The 24,681-nt window shown below is 39.4% G+C and overlaps 2 protein-coding genes across 4 annotated transcripts in view; one reads left to right on the forward strand and one right to left on the reverse strand.

The window, feature by feature from the left end:
• Positions 1-17,985, forward strand: part of col13a1 (collagen, type XIII, alpha 1) — a 44,469-nt gene extending 26,484 nt beyond the window's left edge. For all 3 annotated transcript variants that reach the window (XM_008428944.2, XM_008428945.2, XM_017309206.1), the window contains 7 exons: positions 3,413-3,466; positions 3,561-3,614; positions 6,025-6,060; positions 11,546-11,632; positions 12,296-12,373; positions 14,444-14,482; positions 16,266-17,985. In XM_008428944.2, the coding sequence (XP_008427166.2) occupies positions 3,413-3,466; positions 3,561-3,614; positions 6,025-6,060; positions 11,546-11,632; positions 12,296-12,373; positions 14,444-14,482; positions 16,266-16,298 (381 nt within the window). In that variant the 3' untranslated portion in view covers positions 16,299-17,985. The remainder of the gene's footprint in view (positions 1-3,412; positions 3,467-3,560; positions 3,615-6,024; positions 6,061-11,545; positions 11,633-12,295; positions 12,374-14,443; positions 14,483-16,265) is intronic.
• An 865-nt stretch (positions 17,986-18,850) lies between these two features.
• cyp17a1 (cytochrome P450, family 17, subfamily A, polypeptide 1) lies at positions 18,851-24,369 on the reverse strand. Its single transcript, XM_008428943.2, has 8 exons — positions 23,975-24,369; positions 23,740-23,878; positions 22,750-22,985; positions 22,122-22,208; positions 21,053-21,271; positions 20,224-20,393; positions 20,018-20,121; positions 18,851-19,527 (listed from the first exon to the last, which is right to left on the reverse strand). Exons 1-8 carry the CDS (start codon positions 24,281-24,283, stop codon positions 19,247-19,249), a joined length of 1,545 nt encoding a protein of 514 aa, XP_008427165.1. The 5' UTR covers positions 24,284-24,369; the 3' UTR covers positions 18,851-19,246.
• Positions 24,370-24,681: the final 312 nt, after the last annotated feature.

Raw genomic sequence — 24,681 nt, forward strand, 5'->3', positions numbered from 1 at the left:
TTCGGTAGACCTGTGTCCATCTAGTGCAGTAATACATAATAATGTGGTACAAAATGGTGAACCTTAATTTAAAGAACAAGATGTTTCATAAGGTTAAAGCAAAATGTAAGTATATTTATTGTAACAGTGTGTCGCAGTTAAAAACTTAAATACCACAAATTGAACTAATAATTACATAATTACAACATGATGCTGCTACCCCCATGCTTGACAGTTAGGATGTTACAACCGTCCCCATTCTTCCTCCAAATGTAATGATAGTCATTATGGCCGAACAGTTCCACTTTAGTTTTATCAGACCAGCTGACATATTTCTGCAATCTGGTTTTTTATGTTTCTTTTGAAATAAAGGTTTCTTCATCTCTAAGTGGCCTTTCAGCCCATGTCGGTACAGAACAGTTTGACTGTGATTAACAACACAGTCTTACCTGCTTCAGTCAGCATATACAGGTCCTTCTCAAAAGATTTGCATATTGTGATAAAGTTCATTATTTTCCATAATGTAATGATAAAAATTAAACTGTCATATATTTTAGATTTATTGCACACCAACTGAAATATTTCAGGTCTTTTATTGTTTTAATACTGATGATTTTGGCATACAGCTCATGAAAACCCAAAATTCCCATCTCAAAAAATTAGCATATTTCATTCGACCAATAAAAGAAATGTGTTTTAATACCAAAAAAGTCAACCTTCAAATAATTATGTTCAGTTATGCACTCAATACTTGGTCAGGAATCCTTTTGCAGCCTTCAAGGCAGCGTGGCATGGAGGCAATCAGCCCGTGGCACTGCTGAGGTGTTATGGAGCCCAGGATGCTTCGATGGCGGCCTTAAGCTCATCCAGAGTTTTGGGTCTTGCGTCTCTCAACTTTCTCTTCACAATATCCCACAGATTCTCTATGGGGTTCAGGTCAGGAGAGTTGGCAAGTCAATTGGGCACAGTAATAACCATGGTTAGTAAACCGTTACCAGTGATTTTGGCACTGTGAGCAGGTGCCAGGTTGTGCTGAAGAATGAAATCTTCATATCCATAAAGCTTTTCAGCAGATGGAAGCATGAAGTGCTCCAAAAYCTCCTGATAGCTGCTGCATTGACCCTGCCCTTGATAAAACACAGTGGACCAACAGCAGCAGCTGACATGGCAGTGGCACCCAGACCATCACTGACTGTGGGTACTTGACACTGGACTTCAGKCATTTTGGCATTTCCTTCTCCCCAGTCTTCCTCCAGACTCTGGCACCTTGATTTCCGAATGACATGCAAAATTTGCTTTCATCCGAAAAAAGTACTTTGGACCACTGAGCAACAGTCCCAGTGCTGCTTCTCTGTAGCCCAGGTCAGAGGCTTCTGCCGCTGTTTCTGGTTCAAGGTGGCTTGACCTGGGGAATGCGGCACCTGTAGCCCATTTCTTGCACACGCCTCTGCACGGTGGCTCTGGATAAACATCCAGAGCCACCGTGCTCTGGATGTTTATCCAGAGCACGGTGGGGGATAAACATCCAGAATGTTGGGGGAAGCAGTGGACTGCATACCAGCACTGAATTCTACAGTTGTCTTGATCTCAATTAATGATTTTTCCCCAACAACGCCCTCCGTAGATTGTGGAGAAGGACCGATTCCCCCAAGGTCCGGAATCGGTCCTTCTCCACAATCTTCCTCAGGGTCCGGTCACCTCTTCTCGTTGTGCAGCGTTTTCTGCCACACTTTTTCCTTCCCACTGAGGTGCYTTGATACAGCACTMTGGGAACAGCCTATTCGTTCAGAAATGTCTTTCTGTGTCTTACCCTCTTGCTTGAGGGCGTCAATGATGGCCTTCTGGACAGCAGTCAGGTCAGCAGTCTTACCCATGATTGCGGTTTTGAGTAATGAACCAGGCTGGGAGTTTTTAAACGCCTCTGGAATCTTTTACAGGTGTTTAGAGTTAGTTTGTTGATTCAGATGATTAGGTTAATTGCTTGTTTAGAGAACCTTTTCATGATATGCTAATTTTTTGAGATGGGAATTTTGATTTTTCATGAGCTGTATGCCAAAATCATCAGTATTAAAACAATAAAAGACCTGAAATATTTCAGTTGGCGTGCAATGAATCTAAAATATATGACAGTTTAATTTTTATCATTACATTATGGAAAATAATTAACTTTATCACAATATGGCAATTTTTTGAGAAGGACCTGTAAAGGAGGTCTTTGGCTTTTGTTCTAGAGTCTATCTGCACATTTTGGACCGAAAGACTTTCATCTCTGAAACACAGAGCCCCTCTCATTCCTGAGCAGTATTATGGTTGGACATTCCCATCATGCCTATTCTAGAATATAATTTTTTCAACAGATGAACACAGCTCTTTCAAGCATCGGTGAATTGTTCCCAAAGATGAACCAGACTTGTGCAGTTGCACAATTCTCTTCCTGGTTTCTTTGCTGATTTCTTTTGACCTCCCCATCATGTCAAACAAGAAACCTGAGCTGTCCATGACGACATAATGATGTGACTGGCTTTGCTCTCAGCAAACTGGTTCTTTTACAGAATCGGGTAAGAACTGGCTCCAGAACCAGCGCCAGGAAAAGAACTGGACCTCTTTGGTGGAAAATTTTCAGAATCTGTAAATAATTTAAAATGCCCAAGTAGACGTGTTCAAGGCTTTGTCGTGGCCAGTCACATTTACCAAACAGAACCACCCTTCTCATTAGGAAAACAAAGAAAACATCAGTAAGTGAGTTAATAGACTGATATTTTCATTTCAACTTGCATTATATATTAAGATGTGTTATCACAGAGGCAGTCATGGACCAGGTTAGATGATCCGTGACTGTTAAATGGGTTAAGTGTTCCTCAGCCTGAAAAAGTTTGAGAAACACCAAACATCACTAACATGAAGCTGCTGCCCCTTGGTGCTGCAGTCCCTCAGCAGTTTTAATAGATATGGCACCATTTAAGAACAGTTAAATACTGCACACATTATGATGACTGAAAAACAGCACACTGCAATGGAGCAGTAATGTTATGTCATAACCGCGCCATTATTGTCGGTACCAATAAAGGTACAGTCCTGGCCCTTCATACTTTTTAAAAAAAAAAGTTTTTACGTTAATTGGACTAAGGAAAAAATAATCAATTCAAAAAATTATTTTGTAAAGTTGAGTAATGTTCACCCTGCAACAGACTGGCGACCTGTCCAGGGTGTACCCCGTCTCTTGCCCGAAACGTTTGCTGCAGATAGGCACCAGCAACCCTCCCGACCCCACTAGGGGCAAGGGTGTTAGAAAATGAATTGATGGATGAATGGATGAGTAATGTCCAGCAAAAAGAAACACTAGCTTAACATTTAAACACATTTAGAAATATTTGTGCTTCTTTTTTGTTATGCATGCCCTCAGTTGATTTTTCTTTGTTTTTTGTGCTAACAGGGTCCCACAGGACCAGCAGGTATACCAGGGTCTCCAGGACCAAAGGGAGATAGAGTAACTAACATTTTTATTGCTTATTATCCACTTGAAAGCATAATAAAAGTGTTACATTGTAAATGCGTTTTATATTTTTTCCACATGGCAACAGGGTGAAAAGGGAAATGCAGGCTTGCTAGGACCAACTGGGCTTCAAGGCATCCCTGTGAGTTGGACGCTCCGTTTTACATATTTGTTATCCAGCATTATGAAAAACAAGACATTTTCAAACTGCTGGCATTATTACTGAAAGTTGTGTCTGTGTGAGCAGAGAGTTATCCTACATTACCAAAACTATTATGTAATCTGCCTTTACACATATGGACTTAAGTGACACAGTGTTCTTATACAGTAAAATATTTGAACTGAGATTTTCCACTTTGAAAATACAATCATGTACAATTTTTAACACAGTTCTTTTATAGTTACTACATGAGAGTACAGTAATTATTCTCTGAAAAATAAAATAAAAATGTATCACCATGAGAACCATCACAATCTGGGCTGATGATGCCTCTCTGCAGCTGCAGGATTGTTTTGGAAGAACAAACTGGGACATTTTTGAACATACAGACCTGGAGTTATTCACTGACAGTGTTCTGTGTTACATCAAGACCTGCACTGACAATGTCACAGTGACCAGTATTACAGTACCCGGGTCCTCACAAACAAAAAGGCATGGATGACTCGCCTAGTCCAGTGGCTGCTTAGAGAAAGGAACACTGTTTTCAGGTGTGGGAACAAGACCCTCTACAGCTTAGCATGGGGCAACTGTCAGATGGAGCATGGTGCACCAGGACAATAACGACAGCAGGCAGGTTTGGGTGGGAATCCAGTACATCACCAACTACAGGACCTGCCACGGAGCAGCTGAAAGTGACGTCTCAATAAATGGAGAAGTTGAACCACTTCTTCGCTCATTTCGAGTCAGAGCTCCAGTGGCAGCTGTTTCGAATGCAGGAGTGCAATTAAGCACCTCTAACCTCAAGGTTTAGGAACATGAAGTGAGACGCTCACTACAGTCTGACGACCCCAGAAAGGCAGCGGAACCTGATGGTGTTCCTGGACGTCTGCTGAGGAACCTTGCAGAGCAATAAAAATTAAAGATTTTTTATTGTTACCTGTCGGAGGTCAGAGTCCCATCCTGCCTGAAATCCTCCACCATAGTTCCCATTACTAAAACGTCACCCATCACCTGCCTCAACGACTACTGACCAGTGGCTCTCACCCCATCGGTGATGAAATGTTTTGAAAGACTGTTTCAGAGTTATATTCATTCATGCATTCCTCATACAGTGGCCACCATGGGGCCTCCAAAAGCAATTTATATTTCTTTTTTTCTCATTAAAGAACGATTTTTATATGGTAAAAAAAATATGTATTTATGTAAAAAAAAAATTAAAAAAAGATCCGATTTTGGTTTAATAAAGTAAACACACAAAAAACAAGTCTATTTTTGTTTTTTTTATTTTTCATTTCCATTGAAATTTTCAATTTCAATGGAATAATAAACAAAAAAATTAAAAAGTTTCTTTGTTTTTTTTATTTCAGACTATCTGATTATACACGGAGCGCCTTGACTGGTTTTGTGTTGAGTTTAATGATTTTCATTGTACCGACATGTCAGTTCAAGCCCTTACAGCACTTCTGTCAGACTACCCCAGGGAAACTGTGGCTACTATCCAGTAGCTTACCACCTTCAAGTGTGTGAGTGTGAGTGAGTGTGTGTGAATGGGTGATTGCATTGTGAAGCACTTTGGGGCCCTCTGGACTTGATAAGGCACTATGCAAATACAAAGCCATTTACAAAGTCTTTTATAGCTGGCATGTTACACTCATGCAGGTGTGCTGAAGTTTACTGGCTCTGACCAGAGAAACTAGGCCGGTCACTTTAACGAATTTTGCTGGGCGATTAATTGTCCCATAAATTATTGCAATAAATGACAATTTTGTCATTTTAACAGCAGAAAAATTGCACAACAAGGCAAATACACCTTGCCACAGGTCAATAATTTCAAAAGAACATTTAACACTGGAAACAGAAGAGCTTTTAAATATAAAAACGTAGGAGGGGTCTGGGAGGTTGAAAGGACACCATTCACATTCAGATGCTCTGAATGCAGCCAGGGGGAGTATGAGTCGGCCCCCCCACAAGATGCCGCCCCTGGGCGGTGGCCCATGTGTCCCATATCAGAAACACCACTGCACCTCAGTGATTGTGGACTGTCAATACGATGGTCCCCACGCAAGGAAACCTGGTGCAGATATGCTGGTTGTATTGTTTAGTTGCTACTGTTTTACAACATAGCGGCTCCACAGGTTCAGTGGTTCACCTCAGTCATTCAGTTTGCATCCAAAGCGCTCCCAGACTGCAGCTTTCACGTTCGGCTTTTAAACCCGCGTTTCCCCGACTCACTCCTCCTCTTCAGGCTTTAAGCTGTGGTAGGAGACCAGGAGCCCGGCCCTTGTGGGACCCCCTGTGCTGCTGACAACACTGTTTGACCCACAAATTCAAATCTATTGAGTATGATTATAGATTTAAAATTGTTATATTTATTTCACATTTCTCTTTTCAGGGTTTGCAAGGACCACAAGGACTGAAAGGAAATCGGGTAAGAAATTACAAATTTCTTATTGAGAATTACAGTAGAAACCAGAAGTTTACATGCACCCTAGAAGAAACACGTTTTTTCTGTCTTACTGTCTGAAGTTAAATCAGTCCAAACTTCTCTTCTTTTTTGCTCAGTTAGTATTACCTCAATTATTTCTTTATGCAAAATGTCACAATCATTTGCATATATCTCCTCAGTATTTCTTAGCGTTGTCTTTGAGCTGTATGACTTTAAATGTTTTAGACATCCTTCCACGTATTTCTCACAGCTGTTTGCTGGGGTTCTGTCCCATTTGTCCTGACAGAACTAGTGTATTATAGTGAGGTTCTAAAAGTGGCCTTTTAAGAACAAACGGTAACACTTTATTTGAAAGGGTTTGCATAAGACTGACATGATACTGTCATAAACATGACATAACATCTGTCATGAACATAAAGAAATCTTTATGAATGTTTAGGACTGTTGTCATCAAGTGTCATTTGGTAAATAATGACACTTTTAATGCAAAGTTGCTTTAAAAGTTGCATTAAAAGTCCATTAAAAATGTCAACTTTGCATTAAATTATTATAATTTACAAAATCATGCAAAGTTTGCATTTTTAATGGACTTTTAATACAACTTTTAGAGTCACTTTGCATTAAAAGTGTCATTATTTACCAAATGACGCTTCATGACAACAGTCATAGACATTCATAAAGATTTCTTTATGTTCATGACAGATGTTATGTCATGTTTATGACAGTGTCATGTCAGTCTTATGCACACCCCTTCAAATAAAGTGTTACCGAACAAACAAGACATTTTTAAAAGTAATCCTGTATCTCACAGTTTTTTTTCAACTTTACTTGATATTTTGATTTGAACTTTCCTTGATAGTGACTTAGCTTTGTTGATTGTTGCATTTTCCTTTTGAGGCCGTAATAGATCAACTGATCATATGGCACTACTCAATGAATCTTTGATATATTCTGTCTCTCAATGTTGTGACATTTAGCAAAAATAATAATTTTGGTCATTCTAATTGACCAAAAAAAAAGAGAGAGAAAAGTTTCACCTATTTCTTTTTTTTTCTTTTTTTTTCTCAACTTTGCTTGACATTTTGATTTGAACTTTGCTTGACTTAGTGACTTAGCTTTAAAGTTGGTTGAATCCCTATTTTGAGGATAAAATTGATCAGCTAAGCAGCAGCAATGTTGAATATGATCTCAAACCCGTACTAGTGATGGGGCAGTGACGTGCGGTCAGGGGAGGCGAGTGAGGCACCTGCAATCCCGATAAATAAAAAGAAGCACATGAGAAGTAAAGTATATGCTAACAATGATGAGAGAAAATCAGTTTGTCCACTTGAATTTTCTATGAATTATTTGTTTTGTTTATTGGTAATTTCAACATTTTGATGGTCAAAATCACTGAATTTATGCGTTGCCTGTTGAAATACATGAAAGAAACCTGGGGTGAGACAGTTCAGTGCTATGCCTCACATCTGAATCACACAAGTGAATAAAGTTGGCAGTTGATACATTCCCACTGTTGTCTCTCTTTATATCACGTGTCAAACCCAAATAAATTAAGTGATGAGTTTTAAAAAAAAGTACAAATATAAACCAGCTTAATTTTTTTTTAATTATTGAGAAATATGTTGTTATGGATGGGTGTCTCAAAACCCAAAACTGCTATTGATATTAAAAATGTATAAATAATTGTACATTTAAGGATGAGTATGAGAGATTTAATGTCACTTAAAGTGGGAACAATTTAAGAGCTTATCTGGTGGGGAGATTTAAATGTTTAGGAATATGAGAGGGGCAGTAAATCATAAGATCTTGTATCGTCTACCTGCTCCTTTTCGAACAAATAATGTCAAATTGTATGTCGGTGAGCATGATAATTTGTTTTAATGCTTTTTTTTCTTGCTTTTACATTTTGTCAGATTGAAATAAATAAATATGTAGAAACAAGGATGTTTTCTTACAACAGAGTATTTGTGGAGAAGGATAGGTATATGGACGTCATATAAAATAAAGGTAAGATCATACATGATTCTCAGTTTTAATCAGAAAAGAGAGAGGTCAAATAATAATAAAAAAGTGACCTTATTAAATCTTCTTTTATTTTTGCTATTATAACTCGGTATAGTCAAATTTTTAAATATTACATTTGTATTTGATTTTGGATCTGTACATCCGACCCCCCAGGAGTCTGTGCCTCACCAGTCATGAACCTCACCACACGTCACTGTTATGTGGGTTTGCTTAGAATATGTCCGAATAGCCTAGCAAAAAATGAAATAAAATAGAATAAGTACACAATGTACACACTGGAGAGGATGGCTTGGCAACACACACATCCATGTAATGTAAACTATTTTCAGTTGTCATTTTATACAGGGCATATTAGTGAAATATTGGCTGCTAAGAAACTGCTAGTCACCCTCGTCTCTTGTGTCCACCTCTTTGAATCAGTTTCATTAATATATATATATCATATACATTATATGCATATAATGTATATTTCCACTCCTATCCTTGAGGTTCATAAGATCTCCCAGCACATTCAACTGGCCTTGGTTTCTATGAGTATCCAAAATTACAATGGGACACACATGAAATAAACATACCCAATTTTAACTTCTTTAATGAAGAGATTTAAAAAAAAAAAATCAAGGCTGGGAGATAGTACTGGTGTTTTTACCATTTGTCCTGTCTTCCTTTGTTTCTGCAGGTCTCCCTATCCCCTTTTCCCTTCCTTCACCTTGTTCTTTGCCCTATGACTGCTTTTGCAGGGTTTGCCCTCCTTTCTCTCACAAACCCAGGCCTTCTTTTCCTCATCCTCTTTCCACATTCTAACATATTCCTGATTTAATCCTTTTCCTTTAAGACCTCCCTTTTCCCCACCTTTCTCAATATAACAGTAGCTATTTCTTTTAAACCACCCTGTCCCCAAATCCCAATCCTTATTATTTACCTGAAATTGGCAATAAATAAATACATATTAACAACAATTCCGCATTAAAATTTTGCTGATGCGATATTCATCTTTCATCTTGCCAACAACTGACGGTATTGGCCAGATGAAGGATTCATTCAGTCCTTCAGCCGTTCACTTGGTGAGTAGGGTATCTGTTAATACAGTGTTCAGCTAGTAGTTGAATTTTCCTAGCAAACTGCACACAGCTGGGTTTCAACCAATAATCAATACTGAACACTGCTCTATTTAATCAAAACCAGTTTTAGTGTCCACGTTTGTGCACACAGACAAACCATTTGGCTTTAGTTCTGCTTTACTCTCAATCCACTTACATTTTAAATACAAATTTATACAGTTTGGTGTGAGACATTTTTTACAGCCTTGGGGAAAAAATCTCTGTGGTGACTTCATTTTTTTCAAGTAGCATTCTAAGTAGCTAAAAGTCTAAATAGTTTGTGCCCAGGATGTGTGGGGTCTGCAGTGATGTTAGCTGGCCTTTTTCTGACCCCGAATGGAGGGAAAGACGGTCCTGTTTATGTTTTTTGTGGACCTGATTGCTCGCTGCTCTCTGGCCATATCATGTTTTGTGGCTGACTCTAACCAGGCATTCGTAGACGTTTACAAGGCAGACTGAGTAATGACAGTGTAGAAGAGGAGCAGGAGCTCATGTGGTAGGTTCTTGATTTGTCACAAGACGTGGAGAAAGAACACACACATCAGGAGCATCGTTGCTGATTGTTCCTGTGGAGGAGAAGATGCTCCTCAGCTTCATTTGCTTTTGCTGGTCAGTCAGGGAGATGGTGGTCCACTTGCAGGTGGAGGTCTGATGCTGTGAGCTGGAGGATGGCTTGGCTGATGGCTTAGAAGGCTGAGCTGAAATCCACAAACGGGATTCTGTCACATGTCCCTGGACAGTCAAAACTGTGCCTGATGAATTGTGGTCCCAGGCTGACTGCATTATCCATTGACCTGTTGGTCCAATAAGCAAATTGGAGGGGGTCCAGGATGGGGACTGTAATGTCCTTCCTTTATTCAACACCAGTCCATTAAAGGATTTCAAGACCACAAGCATGCGGTGAATTTCTATGAGATGAAGAAGCATTTGAAGCAGTTTAGAGTCTCACACAGCTCAGGGGAACTGTTGAAGATCTAAGTGGGGAGGAGGGTCAGGTGGTCAGCGCAAGCACTTAAACAGAGGCGTAGCACACGATCAGGTCCTGGAGCATAAAACCACTGAGGCAGGTATTTTTTGTTTTACCTTATATTTGCTTGTTAAGTTCTCAGTTCCCTAAAATTCTTCTGCAGTTTAGTCATTATGGGTCACAGATAAGGAATCTACAGACTGTCTGTGACCTTGGTCTGCCCATTTTGATGCAAAAAGATGAATTTGTCCACAAAATAGCTTAACTTTACAGCTGAATTACTCCGTAATTAACCTCTTTCGTCAAACTGTTGGCATGTAATTTAACTACTGATGAAAAATACAAAAAGGAATGTGTATATTGAATGATAAAATGAGAATCAAATCATATTTGATTATCTCCAGTTAACACTTTGAAGGTTTTAAAAGTCCTCTTTCCGTGCCAGCAGGTCAGAAGGAAACATGTACACTGCATTTTGGTGGTGACGTCTACAGCTAGCTGTTAATAGATGATGTTCTGATGCACATCTCACTATATCCCTCTGTATCCCTCTCTAAATGGATGATATTAAGCTGTGTGCTAAGAAGTGTTGTTGTAAGTGTTGTTTAATCACTTACATGTCAGACACCTCATAAGAACCCTGCTCACCAAATGAGTACCTTTGACCTCCCTTTTTAATTCCTTCTGCTTACTTTCCTTTCACACCAGAAATGCTTCACAAAATCAAGGTCTTTTAAATACCTCAAAAAAATCACATCAAAGTAGTATTTTGAAATTACTTATTTTCCATGTATGCCAAGTTAAAGTGGCAGAATGTAACTTTTACAAAAAAGTGTTACATATTTTTTTGAACTGTCACTACATTGAGACAGATAATCTGTGAAAAAAATCGAGCTCCTCCACCTATTACCCACTGGTAATAACAAAAAAACTTGTTATTGATGCCATGTGAAGAAATTAATCACTCTCTGTCTGTCAAAACAACCAATTAGAGGCAGAAATGTCTTAGTGCTGTCAATCACTTGTGTATGTGCTGCTCAATGTGTTAATGGCAGAGAAACAACTTACTGTTTCAGAATGAATGTTTATCCGCTGTCAGGAAGAAGCCGTAGCAAAGAGCATGACTGACAGCGCTAAGACACGCCTCCTGGTTCTGATTCGTTGTTTCTAGTTACCACTGGAAGGCGGACGAGCTTGATTTTTTTTTCATAGATTCTCCCATATTATACTGTCATGACATGGTGACAGCTTCAACAAATATGTATAAATAAATAATATATATATATTTTTTAAAATAAAAGTTACATACTGCAGCTTTAAATGTACTTCAGAGACATAAAAGTTTGTCTTTTTTTAAATACACTGTTGTTTGCAGGGAGAAAGGGGCAAGAAAGGCAACAGGGGGGCCAAAGGGGATAAGGGAGACCAAGGAGCACCTGGATTAGATGCCCCATGTCCTTTGGTATGTCAGCGAATCAATATGGAAAGTAAAGAGGCAAAAGGAAGGACTACCACTCTGGAAAATCCCACAATGCTTTGGTTACCCTGAACATTTGTACTTAGAAATCATCTTCCTTTTGGCTCTTTTATTGACTATAAAAAACAAGAAGAGTTTTGGTCAGGTTTTCATTCTACCAGAAAGCAGCAACTGATATTATAGTTAATATCAATAAACCTTAATTAGAATAAACCTACGACATACATTTGAAGCAAACCATTTTTGCCTAGACATGAGACCAAAACTCTTTTTGAGGACCTCTTTATTCAGAAAAGAGGCGGTCAGGAGCCCGTCACTCCTGGTGAGTGATCACAAACCCCAAAGTATCTTAGACTTTTTTAGCATTTATTTTACTTTGCCACATTCTCTGGAGTTGAGATACCAGTTTGGGGAGCAGAGGGGGTCAACGCAGAAAAATATAATCCAAGTCAAATATTAAAACACTTCCAAAAAGGCAGCAAAAACGGTTTTTATTAACAAAAGTGTTGTCATCAGTTGGAGCCTATTTTTAAAGGGACTCTGCAGCCATTTGATTGAATGGAGCACTTTGTTTCATTACTCAGTGAGGGAAGATCTGCAACACCTTAGCTATAGCAATGGATCTTAAATGGCTGATTTCATAAACAGGGCTTCCGAGGCTTTAAAGGGGACAAAGGTGAACCAGGCTCGCCAGGCCTGGATGGGCTGGATGCCCCTTGTCCTGTGGTATGGTCCTCTTCCTTTCCTGCTACATCTTCAGCATGTCTGCACTGTGTATAATTCTTACTGCCGAAGGAAAAAAGATGATTAACAAAAATATTACTTCTTCCTCTAACAAGAACAAACATTTACATGATTGCTTTTTATAATGATGGCATATCTATTCTGATATCTCACTTAAACTAACAAGCATTTCTTTAATCACTAAGGATTTCTTCTACATATACAGAAACTTATTAATGACACTAACAATATCATTAACAGTACATTTAAATTCTGACATAAAGCAGATCTCAAAATGTAAACACGTCTGTTAGGATTGCAGGTCTTTGTGACATGAAACCACTTTAAATAACTTCTAACTTTTGATATGCGTTTAACGTGCACTTCAACTGAAAAAAAAACTTGTTAGTAAAAATTTCAGAAGACCTGCAGTAACAGTTTTGCAAAAGTATGCATCTTTCAGGTTAACTGCATATTGTCCGTCTAATATTGTTGCATGGGGCATCACATTTTTTCTCATAACTTACCACAGAGAATCAGCCAAAACAAATTTATATTCTGTCCAAATTTGTCAAAGGCCTGGTGTTTGTGCGTCAGACATTTCTGATGTGCGGGGCGGGTTTTCTTGAAGGTTTAAAACCCAGATAGAGGATGTTAAAGTTGCAATGAGTGAAAGGAACCATCAGCGCCACCTGGAATAATACTCCAGGAAAATTGGGTTGTAATAAAGACACAGGTTAGTTCTACTGGAAGAAAGGAGACAAGATTCAAAAGTTCTATGAAATTGATTGAAGTTCAATATTTAAAAATCGCTTTTTAATTTGCAATACCCTAAAACAGAATGGTTAAGGCAAAGTTAATATGGTTTAACCAAAATTGTTGGCTGAAGTAATGCATTTAAATCTCAAGGGAGGCTGAGGTTTGCCAGTGGGGGAAGCGGTGAGGGAAGGGGGGCAACGTCCAGTGAAGAAAAAGGGGGTCGCTGGATGAACGACTGGCCTAGAGCCGAACCACCGGGCATAGCAAGTTTTCTGGGGGAAACCTTGAAAGAAAACATGAACACAACAACAAATACAATATTGCAGTAACTCCAGTTGAGCCGTGCAGTTGACCCCCCAGCCAGCAGGGGAAGGTCTGAGTTGATCTTTTAAAATATTTTCAGAAGGCAAAACATCAGCCAACATCCCAGATTGAAAGCTGGTAGAGAGGCTCATCAGGAAACTGTGAACTGGTAGGTTAAGGCAACCGCCACGTGAACAGATGAATAAATAAAAACTTGCCAAGTACGGAAGAATATATTTGCATATGTCTGTATTAAAGAGGGCTCCATCTTTCCTTTTCTTTACCTTCTTATTCCTCTCCATCTTTCTCCGCTTCCTTTTACACTTTGAGTCCATGTCACATCCCCTACTTGCTGTCATCAGATTTGAAAAATCTGGCCAATCAGATCAATCAGAAAAGTTACCACCCCAACTAACTAATATGCCCCCTGAACACAGAGAGTCAACACAATTTTTCTGGCGAGAGTACACAGACGAGTCGATGGGGCATGTTCTACCGCCCATCGTGCTGCGTTTACGGGCTTGTAGAGAAATGGAAATGCGTATGGTCAGAGCTGTGCTGCTCATGTGCACAGATTGTGCCGTTACTATCTCTCTCTGTTAGTAACTGCAGAAATAAAATGCATTAAATGAAAATTCTGCTTAACATCCAACAATGTCTTGTTTAGATAACAAAAGTATTTTTGAATGTTTTTCATGAAATGCATCAACATTTGTGATGGACGTTAATTACACTGACATTTTATCCATAGCATGCATATGGAAAAACCAAAGAAATCAGTAAAAGTGGAGCCACATCTCCAATATGTTGGTAGTTTAACAGTTGACTCTCCATGGATGTTCATGTTTCAAATATACTTTTGAAAGTAGCTTTAGAACATTAGTTTCTTTTCCTGTCATTTAGCCAAACAAAGAGCCGTAAACATAATTCTTACATTCATTGTTGCAAGTTTTTGCATAATTCATCATGGAACGATACCTTTGATTTTCTTCCCTTGTCTTCTGTCTCCAGGGGGATGATGGCTTACCGGTCATAGGCTGCTGGAATAAAGTAAGTGTGATTCTGTTTTAGTGCTCGTCTCAAGTTTATGTAGATTGCAACGTTACCACTAACATCTCTTGCAATTTGTTCTCTTTTGCAGTGATCATAACCTCGGAATGGCTTTTGTGTCTGTTAAGAATATATTTATTTATTTATTTATTACTTATCCCAATATATATATATTGGAATATATATATATATATGTGTGTCTGTGTGCGTTGGTAGGTAGGTAGGTAGACAGATAGAAAAAATGAAGAATCCACTTCACTGAACCCCATTGAAAATCTCATAGTTATTCCACCAAATATTGATTTCTGAACTCTTCCTGAGTTCAAACATCAGTATTGTTGTTTTCTTTGCATTATTTGAGCTCTGAAAGCACTGTGTCTTTTTTTTTTATTATTCTGACCATTTCTCATTTTCTCCAAATAAATACTACATTTTTGCTTGGAATTTCAGAGACATGCTGTCAGTGGTTCATAGAATAAAAGAACAATGTTCATTTTACTCAAACATACACCTATAAAAAGTCAAATCAGACAAACTGATCATTTTAAGTAGCCTCTTAATTTTTTCCTTAGCTGTAGATAGATAGACAGAGACACACACACACACGCACACACAGTCAGGACAACAAAAAAAAAAGTCCATCCATCCAATCTCTACCCATTAAGTAAAGAACATCATAAACTAAGCTTATTATGAACAGATTCTCTGCCCCAATGCGCAGCAGGATGCTCCAGTGACAGCGACTCTCTGACCGACATGGATAGACTCTCATCATCTGAATGCAACTTGAACTAGATGTTTCCAGATGTTGTCAAGCTGTATGTTTATAAGTTCATAAAGCTGCCAGGGTAGAAGCTTCAACACGCAGGGTGAGAAGCCCGACGTCATGCCGCACTATACAGGTGTTGTATTGTTTTTAAGAATCTTTTTAGCACTAGTTGCCTTTATTTGTCAGCAATCCAACAGAGAGAGAGAGAGGGAGAGGGAGACCCCGCTCTGACCACTGCACCACGCAATGCCACTATTCAAAAAAGAAAAAGAAAGAAAGAAAATACACTATATGAACTTATTAGGCCCTCCATTTCAAATCTCCCCTGGTCTTTGCTTCTGCAGTGACATTAACTCACCAGCAATGAAATGGCATCTGGAAATATGATGTATATTTTATTGAAATATTCAAAGTGATTTTTATCTATTGCTGATTGTTGTTCCATTGATATAGATCTAGCCATTGTGAGCTACTGATTTTTCCCTACTTTTCCCCTATTGAAAAAATAGTTTATTGAAGTATATTTTAAATATGCTGCATTTTTTCAAAAATACATTTCTAGTATGTTATTGAATATACTTATTAAGATTATATTAAAAATGTAAAATAAATGTAAAAAAAAACCTGATGGCTATCAGTTTGGTTGAGCTGACCTTAATGCTTAAAGTACTTCACATGTTTTAAAATAAAACTTAATCCCAGCAGCTACACAGCGATGCACCGCTATAGCCATCAATCCAAAAAGGAAAATCAGCAAATGTTTCATGTTGTTTCCATCTTATGTTTTCTACTTTGCAACATGTACATATTTTATCTCATAAAAAAAAAAGATCTATAATAGCAGAGGGCACATGAACACCTAACAACGTTTAACCTGAGGACATTGAGCATTTGCAAAAACAGCTGGTGTGTTTTTGAGAGAAAGTTCTAACCACCTAAAGAAAACTGTACATTAAATATTTCCTTTTAATTAAGTTCTTAATGATTAACCTGTTTTGACCTGTTTGTCTGAAGGGTCAACATCCTTTCCAACTGGCTAGAAAGTAGCGCTGCCTGCCAAAGACAACTTAGTGAAGCCAGAGGAGAAGAAACTTGAAGCGATATTGAAACGTCTTGGGACTTGTTGTTTTTTTTGTCAAACCTGTTGACGAACACAAAGCCTGTTTTTTGAGTCCTGGAATGCAGAAAAGCAGAGGAACGCCAACATCCTGCAGGTTACCGAGGATCCAGCTGAGAGGAGCACACAGGGAGACGATGTCTGAGGATTTCTCTCCATTCTTCTATTATCGTTTTCTGTTTTCTGATTAAATAATCTTTGACCTACGGCGCTGAAGTTGGAGCAAAATCGAGGAATGGAATTTATTTATTACGTTTTGATAAAGACTTCTTACGAGCAGCACGCCACACAAATTAACATTTTGTGTTTCCTAAAAAAAAAAAAAAACAGCAATCATGATTCCTATTAATATAGTCTGATTAAGATTATTTTTGTGCAGCTATTGCACATTAACTTGTGTTAACATTTGTGCTATTTCCATAAAGAAGATAATGTCATGTCTGGTGACATTTTTAACATTCTTTATTTTATTTTATTTTTGTACTGATGTGTTTTACATTTTATGTCTATACTTGTAAATATTTTACAATTTCATTACTATGTATTTAAAGGTATTTAAAAAGTGTTGATTTTTAGGTATACTGTAGAAGATTGTTATTTTGATTTCAGGCTCAGTCAGAGCTGAATGACTGCTGGCGTGGAAATTTGGGCATTTGATTCCGGACTGGGCTTGAGCCCCCCTGCAGTGTGGAAAGTACTGTTGAGAACTAGAATGAGAAACTGCTGACTGTATTCTGTACAAGTGAAACGTGGTTCGCGTTCATATGTTTTGAGCATATAGGCTATGTCTCCTGTTGTCGTTTTTTTGAATTCAGAATGCAAAGCCATAGTAAATAACAGAAAAAGTAGGTCTTGTTTCATTAAAAAGAAAAAGACAGACATATTCCTAATGTCATATTTTTCCCTTTTTTTTTAAGTGTACATTTTTGCATGTTTTTGTCAGATTTCTTGTTTGTGAACACAAACTGGCCAATGGGGTGATTCTGATTCTGACAGGCGGAGCGAGGGATGCATCCTGGGTACTGATACTTTATAGGTCACAGGTGCATAACCTTCTAGCAGATTTTTCTCTTTTTTTTTGCTTCATACCAGACCTTATAATGGATTCAGTTTTGAGTGTTATTTTCAAGGTTCACTAGTAGCACTACCTACTGCCTGTCCTCACTCTTGGAGCATAATGGCAGCTGGTTTGTCAAAAGGTCCGTGCGATACAAGCTGAAATGCTTTTCAAAGTAACAAATACATCTGGGCCTTTTGGATCTTTGCACATTTTTAGAGTTGCCAAGTTTCGTATAAAGTGTTTTGGGTTTTTTTTCACAAAATATGTACAATGGTACATTATTAGGGAATAAAGTTGGCAACAACTGCAACAAAGTTTTTATTTTCTTTTTGTAATTTTCTATATTTTACAATGTTACTGAATTTGTCTATCGAGGTTTTTAAATGCAATCCACAATTTAAAAAAGAAATGTGTTTATTGTATTTTAAATGAATGTGATTTGCAAGACTTCATTGTTGTTCTCATTTGAATTTTTCTGCTTTTTTTCCGAACCCAAAGTGTCCTCAATTTGACATGTACATAAGGATTCCCAATAAATGCCAAATTGAAATAGTAAAGAGCATCATGAAGACTTTTTTTATTTTTATTTTAACGCGTATCAACTTTTTAAAACTGCACAGGAAACCTGCACAACTGAGCGTGATCTGTGGAAAACACCACCAGATGCTCCTGGTGACAACGGTGGCAGCAGGCGGACGGAGTTCATCCCTCAATATTTATCTATACATTTTAGATTGCTTATAGTTATATTTGTATTTAACACTATGGTAAAAGACTCTGACAAATACAGTGTCCTGATGTTTGTCCTCTGTGATTTTAAGCATTATTCACTAAAATCATCCAGAGCTATGACATGGTAGACATCTGAAAAACTATTGTTATTGACAGGGTTGTAGAGTAAGGTCAGGGATTATTATGGCCATCATAATCTGTGACCAGTTTGATCCTGGCTGTTTTAGGGTCCAGTGATATTCAGTGTCATTTTGTAAATAGTTCCACCTTTAATACAAAGCTGTACTAAAAGTTGCATTAAAACTCCACTAAATGTGTCAATTTTGCATCATTCGGTAAATAAATACACCTTTAATGCAAAATTGCAAAATTATATTAAAACTCGCATTAGACGTCTATTAAAAGTGTCAACTTTGCATTAAAAGTGTCATTATTTACCAAATGACACTTCATGACAACAGTCATAAACATTCATAAAGACTCCTTCATGTTTAAGACAGATGCTATGTCCTGTTTATGACAGTGCCATGTCAGTGTTATGCACACCCTGTAAAATAAAGTTACCTTCTGTTTTATTCTACTTTGATCAACCTGAAGTGCAGAGTCAGCAGAGCCGCTCCTCTTCGCTCCGTATCAGATTGGTTCAGATCGAGCTCCTTCATTGTGAACAAACTTTATAATCAAACCAGATTTTTATCAACAATTTGACTTTAATGTTTCCATTAAATGTTCGAGGCATAAAAGCTGCAGTAAGTCAAAAGGTTTCTTTGGTACATTATCTCAGATTAAGGTAACAATTGTACTTTAAAGTAGCGTAACGACAGTCTGTGTCAGTGTTGTGGAGTGAAAAGACGTCTCTCCTCAGGTTTGTTCAGTTTAATACCACAGAAGAGGAAATGTGTTCAGTTCCTCTATGTCAGATTGCAGGCACAATTTTTATGTGGTTTATTCTGCAAAGATATATTCATGGATTTTATATATTGGAAAATGTTATCTGTGCAAAGCACGGCTGCCTGTTCTGTCTGCTGGCTCGTTCTTAACTCTGTTCTCTGGGTTTGAAGCAGAAAGTGGAGCATGGCTCGGCTCTCAGCACATCTGGCTCTTTGCTCTCTCCCAGCCTGGTCTGGGTGTAGCTTTCACTTTGTATTTGACTGGCTGGAGGACCACGCCGAACTTGCCCTCCAGGCTAGGCAGGGAGTGGTCTGGTGGGACAGAAAGGGTGAAGCGCTGTAGGATCCAGGACAGGAAGAGGAAGAGCTCCATCTTGGCCAGGGCCTCGCCCAAGCACACCCTGATCCCGGTGCCGAAAGGCAGGTAGCTAGATGACGGGATGGTCAGCCCTGTGCCTTCACTGTCCAGAAAGCGACCTGCAAGAGGAAGACAGCAGGATTGGACTGATGGACATCAGAACTGTTCATGGGAGAACTAAGCTACTCTCATTAGTACTGGTGTCTTTATTCATGTTTGAATGATCAACAAGTCACTAGGTGGCCTTAGTGCTCAAACTAATCAACAGATTGGCTCTTCAACCCAGAATCAATCAATCAAGTTTGTTTGTACATTTCAGCAACAAGGCAGTTCAAGGTTTAAATTTAAAGAAACTTAGTTTTTTTGGCTGTTTTGCAGTTTTTTTGGAAGTTTGTTCCGGATCTGTGGTGTATAGAAGCTGCGTCTCCATGTTTGGTTCTGGTTCTGGGGACGCAGAGCAGAACCAGAACCAGAAGACCAGAGAAGGTCTGGAAGGTTGACACGACAACAGCAGATCTTTAATGTGTTGTGGTGCTAAAACGTTCAGTGACTTATAAACTATTCTCTGAGCTACATAGTATTTGGATGTTTGGAGGTCAGATGTCTCACCGGGGTCAAAGTGCTCAGGATTGCTCCACTCCTTCTCATCATGATGGAGAGACCACAGGTTGATGATGACTCGAGTTCCTTTCTTCACTTTGAAATCTCCAATACTGATGAGAGGAAACAGTTCAAATCTCTCTGTCGATGTGCTTGAAAGGATTATTAGTATGGAAGGTAAATATTGTTTTAAATTACGACGATATCGATTGTACCTGGCGTCACTTAGCGCCACATGAGGGATGAATAACGGAGCGACTGGGCGAATCCGTAGCACCTCTCTAATGGTGGCCTCCAGGTAGGGCAGACTGCCTCTGTCTCTGAGGCGGGGAGAGCGATCTGCTCCTATCTTAGTGTCCAGCTCATCCTGGATTCGCCTCTGTACCTGGAAAAACAACAACAACAAAAACAGAATCGTAAAACCATTCCAACCAATAGAACCCATTTGAAAATTAAATAATTTCAGTTAGAAATTCACAAGGTTTTGTCTCAGTTCTTCGGCGAGTAACATAATATAACAGTGAGACGTTTAGAGCTCCAGCCCCATTAGTGATTTAAGTTCCTAGAAACTTATAATTACTAATACCTCATTTAACAAGTTAGGTATCAGTAATTAACTTTAAACTTAATGTATTTCAAAGGGATTATTAGATGCGCCAATAATAGTGAGTTGTGATTGATAAAAATAAAATAATTTGTTTCATGCTGGGCTGCAACAATGAAAGCTTGAATATATTCTTAGGGGGTCAATATGGTCTTCATTTGTAAAACTTAAGAGTAACATCTGCACATATCAGAAAACGTTTGTCCTATTTTCATCTCATAGTATGACTGCCAACCCCGCCTCTCGCCCGGAACGTTAGCTGGAGATGGGCACCAGCAACCCTCCCGACCCCACTGAGGGACAAGGGTGAAAGAAAATGGATGGATGGATGGAGTATGACTGCCATCTAGAGGACTAAATAAGAGTAACAGCTTGAACAGCATTAAAGGTACTGAAAGTTTGATAGACTTCAGACTAAACAGCAGGGATTCGTGGCTTACGTCTGGATGATGGATGAGGTATGTTACTGCCCACTTGAGCACAGTGGTGGTGGTTTCAACACCGGCTCCAAAGATGTCCCCCACTGTCATGAGGAGGTGATCGTCACTGAGGCCTGCAGTCGCCTTGTCAACGTCCGCCGTGTTGTTGTTGTCAGCGCTGCGTTTGGCTCTCAGCAGGGCGTCCAGCAGGTCTCTCTGGACGTTGTCGCTGTAGTCTGCCTGGGAGACGGGAAAGAGTCGGTGTGCAACACACACACACACACACACACACACAGTCAAAACAAACGGGAGAGAGGTTGTATCACTCAGGGGAAAAATAAAGAGGAAAAAGTTTTTTTTATTTTTTTTTTAAAGATCTGATCATGTACATTGAGCTGCAGCTACTGCTCTGGTGGACATCTGAGGCGTTATGACTTGTGACAAAATTTGACATTTTGGGGTGGCCTTTTACTGTCTGCAGTCCAAGGATTGTCAGGTTGTTGTTCATTTTGTCTGATCGCCCACTGGACATGCCCCACCCATGCACTGAGTAAAACAAAAATAATTCACTGAGTTATGCTCACAGAGAAGCAAGTTGGATTAAAAATTATACAGAAATCAAGAGAAATATTACTTTTGTACAATAAAATGTCAGCAAATGCTCGTTTGCAGTAGTTACCCCCACATGGCAACAATATTTGACATGGGGCGTTTATATTTTTCTTCAGTATAGTTTGCATTTCTGGTCAATAAGTCACACATTTAAACCTTACTTATTATTCTTACTTGAATATTAAAAGCCAATAACAGGCAGAACAGCAGCAGTAAATAAGACACATATTGTTAGATCAGGGCTGACCAAACGTTTGTCTTGAGGGCTGAGATGTCAAGTGCAACATAATAAGCTACAAAGTGGACCATGTAACGGTCAGCTCGGTTTTGGATAGAGTGAGAGTTTAATTGGAACAATGCATTTCGTTTGAATTGAAACTAGGACTTTGTGTGCAGTTTTAATATGGGTTCTAATCAACATGAATGTTTTCGACATCAGTGCCGTCGTGTGGGTTAATAGCGACACCACAGAGCCTACCTTATGCTCGTCATACTTCTTCTGCAGAAGTTTGTCTCTGACTGAAACACAGTGCTTCAGAAGACGCAGGTCTGCATTGGGGAAAATCTGGTGCACAGAGACAGACGTTAATCAGTTTTGATCATACTCAATGTTTCAAATTATCTTTACTACATGATTCGATATTGACTGACGACATTTTTTTACATGTTTTTATTCAGGTGTTAGGGTGAAACAAACTGCCCTTTAAAAGCAACACAGCAGGTTGCTTCCTAAACCCAATGATGTAAAGAACTGGAGAACTTGAGTTTGTATTCTTTATGATTTGTTACCTAAACATTTACCATGACTGTTGATCAGACCCTCAAACCAGTTTAATAACTTGATTATTAAACGTATTGGTCTCATTTAATGGAAGTTGGAGAAATGTAAGGCTCATGTTTCTATGAGAGAAAATGTACCTCAATGCATTCTTGTTCAAACTGGATGAAACATCTGCTTTTGGCTCATTTAGTTTGTTGCAATTTTTGTACTTTTCTTATTGTTTATGTAGCAACTATTGTAGCTGTAACTTCACGTGTCTTTCTGATTACAACCTCATTTTCCACATTTGAAGCTGTCTCTGTGTGGGGCGTTGACATCGACTGACCTGTAGCCAGGGGAAGATGTCAACTAAGCTGTCCTTAGCCACCGTGTCCACGATGCCCTGGCTGTAGCGCAGCATGCCTTCGAACTCTGGGTCTCCGCGGGCGTAGGATGAGTTGAAGCAGAGGGAACAGACCACGTTTGTGACGGCCCGAGTCAGCTCAGGGGCCAGATCCAGAGCCAGGCCCAAAGCCGCTGCCTCGGACACAGTGGAACACAGAGACTGGGCCTCTGCACAGACTGAGCACACCACAGGTCCACCATGTCCGGTTACTGTCCAGTTCTGCCCAGTAGATAAACTTAATAGGTTTCAGTCATTTTAACACTACAGGACCAAAACGTTTGGAGGGAAAGTGATTTGTGTCCACTCCAAAAAACTGATATGCCAAAAAAAAAAAACTGAGTGCAGAGCATTTCTCCTACCTACTTTGCTCCACCCCCTTACGTACACACACACACACACACATGCACGCACACACACACACGCACGCATGCACACGCACACACACACACACACACACACACGCACACACACACACACACACACACACACACGTGCAAACACACACCCAAACCCATCTCTCATAGCCACCCAAACATGTTTGGGTGGCTATCTTTGTGGGGAATTTCCATTGACTTCCATTCATTTCTACAGCATAAACTTTACCCTTAACCTAACCCTATCCGTTACTTACCTAACCCTAACCAAAACTCAATTCCCACCTTAGTCCTAAATTTGACCCCTGACCCAAAAACAGCATTTCCCCTTGTGGGGACCAGACTTCGGTCCCCACAGGGAGCAGTGGGTCCCCACAGTGTAGTATGTGTAAGGAAAATGGTCCCCACAAGGTATTACAAACAAACACACACAAAGGCAGTCTGTATGGATATGCGCCAGAGAGAATTTCTACATGCGTAAATAAATATTTTTGATCAGTGTTGCTATATTTGAACATTTTGATACATTAAAGGAAGTGTAGTGATCTGTACTCACTCATCCTCTCAATGGTGGCAGATCCTTCTCCAAACATGCAAAGAGCTCCATGCACTATTTTTCTGTGGAACCTCCAGGCAGGACTGTAATCTCCAAAAGCAATGTCTTTTCCATCTCTGGTCAGAATGTCTGTAGTTACCTTTGAAATACACATGGCACGCAGAACAAAAGCACAAAAGGACAGCGTCAGCACGAGAGATGAAGCCGAGGACACAAAAAGAGAAACGGTACCCACAGTTCTTGGCCTCCCTGCAAATATCTTTCCCTTCTTCAGCAGGATCTCTTTGGCGTGCACATGCTGGTTGACGATGACTACCCTGTGAGAGCCCATCGTCAGCGAGTACGTCTGTCCGTACTTTTTCTGCAGCTCTTTAAAAAGCACGTGAGGAGGATGCTGGCTTCGCAAACTCAGCAGACTGCCGATTAAAGGCAGCGCGGGGAGGTGAGGGGGCTCCTGGGAGCCAAACAAGGACTTGACTTTCAGCTGCCACGTCAACACAGCCAGAACAAGGATAGCAAAGACAATCAGAAAAAAGCAAGCCATATCTGTGAGTGGAGGGTCCTGCCGGAGTGATCTGATTCACCTGTGGCCATGCATCGCAGGGAGAAGCTGTGAAGGAAGGCTTCCAGCTCATGCGGCACTGAACTTATATGCAACCACATCAAGGCCAAAGCCTTGACTCTGACTGAGCAAAGATAAGAGACACTTGTCTGATGAAATCCTTGAAGAAAATCACTTCTAACCATTGTTATGCCCTTCAAAAAACCGATGCTCTATTCCAAGTAATGAAATGTCTTCCCAAAAGTATTCACACCCCATGAACTTTTTCTCCTTTTTGTCATGTTTCAACCACAAAGCCCATGTATATTTGGGTTTGTCACCTTGTATGTGACAGACCACTACAAAGTAGCACACAATTGTGAAATGAAAAGAAAATAACA

The sequence above is a fragment of the Poecilia reticulata genome, linkage group LG15, assembly GCF_000633615.1.
Source record: "Poecilia reticulata strain Guanapo linkage group LG15, Guppy_female_1.0+MT, whole genome shotgun sequence".
Lineage (NCBI taxonomy): Eukaryota > Metazoa > Chordata > Actinopteri > Cyprinodontiformes > Poeciliidae > Poecilia > Poecilia reticulata.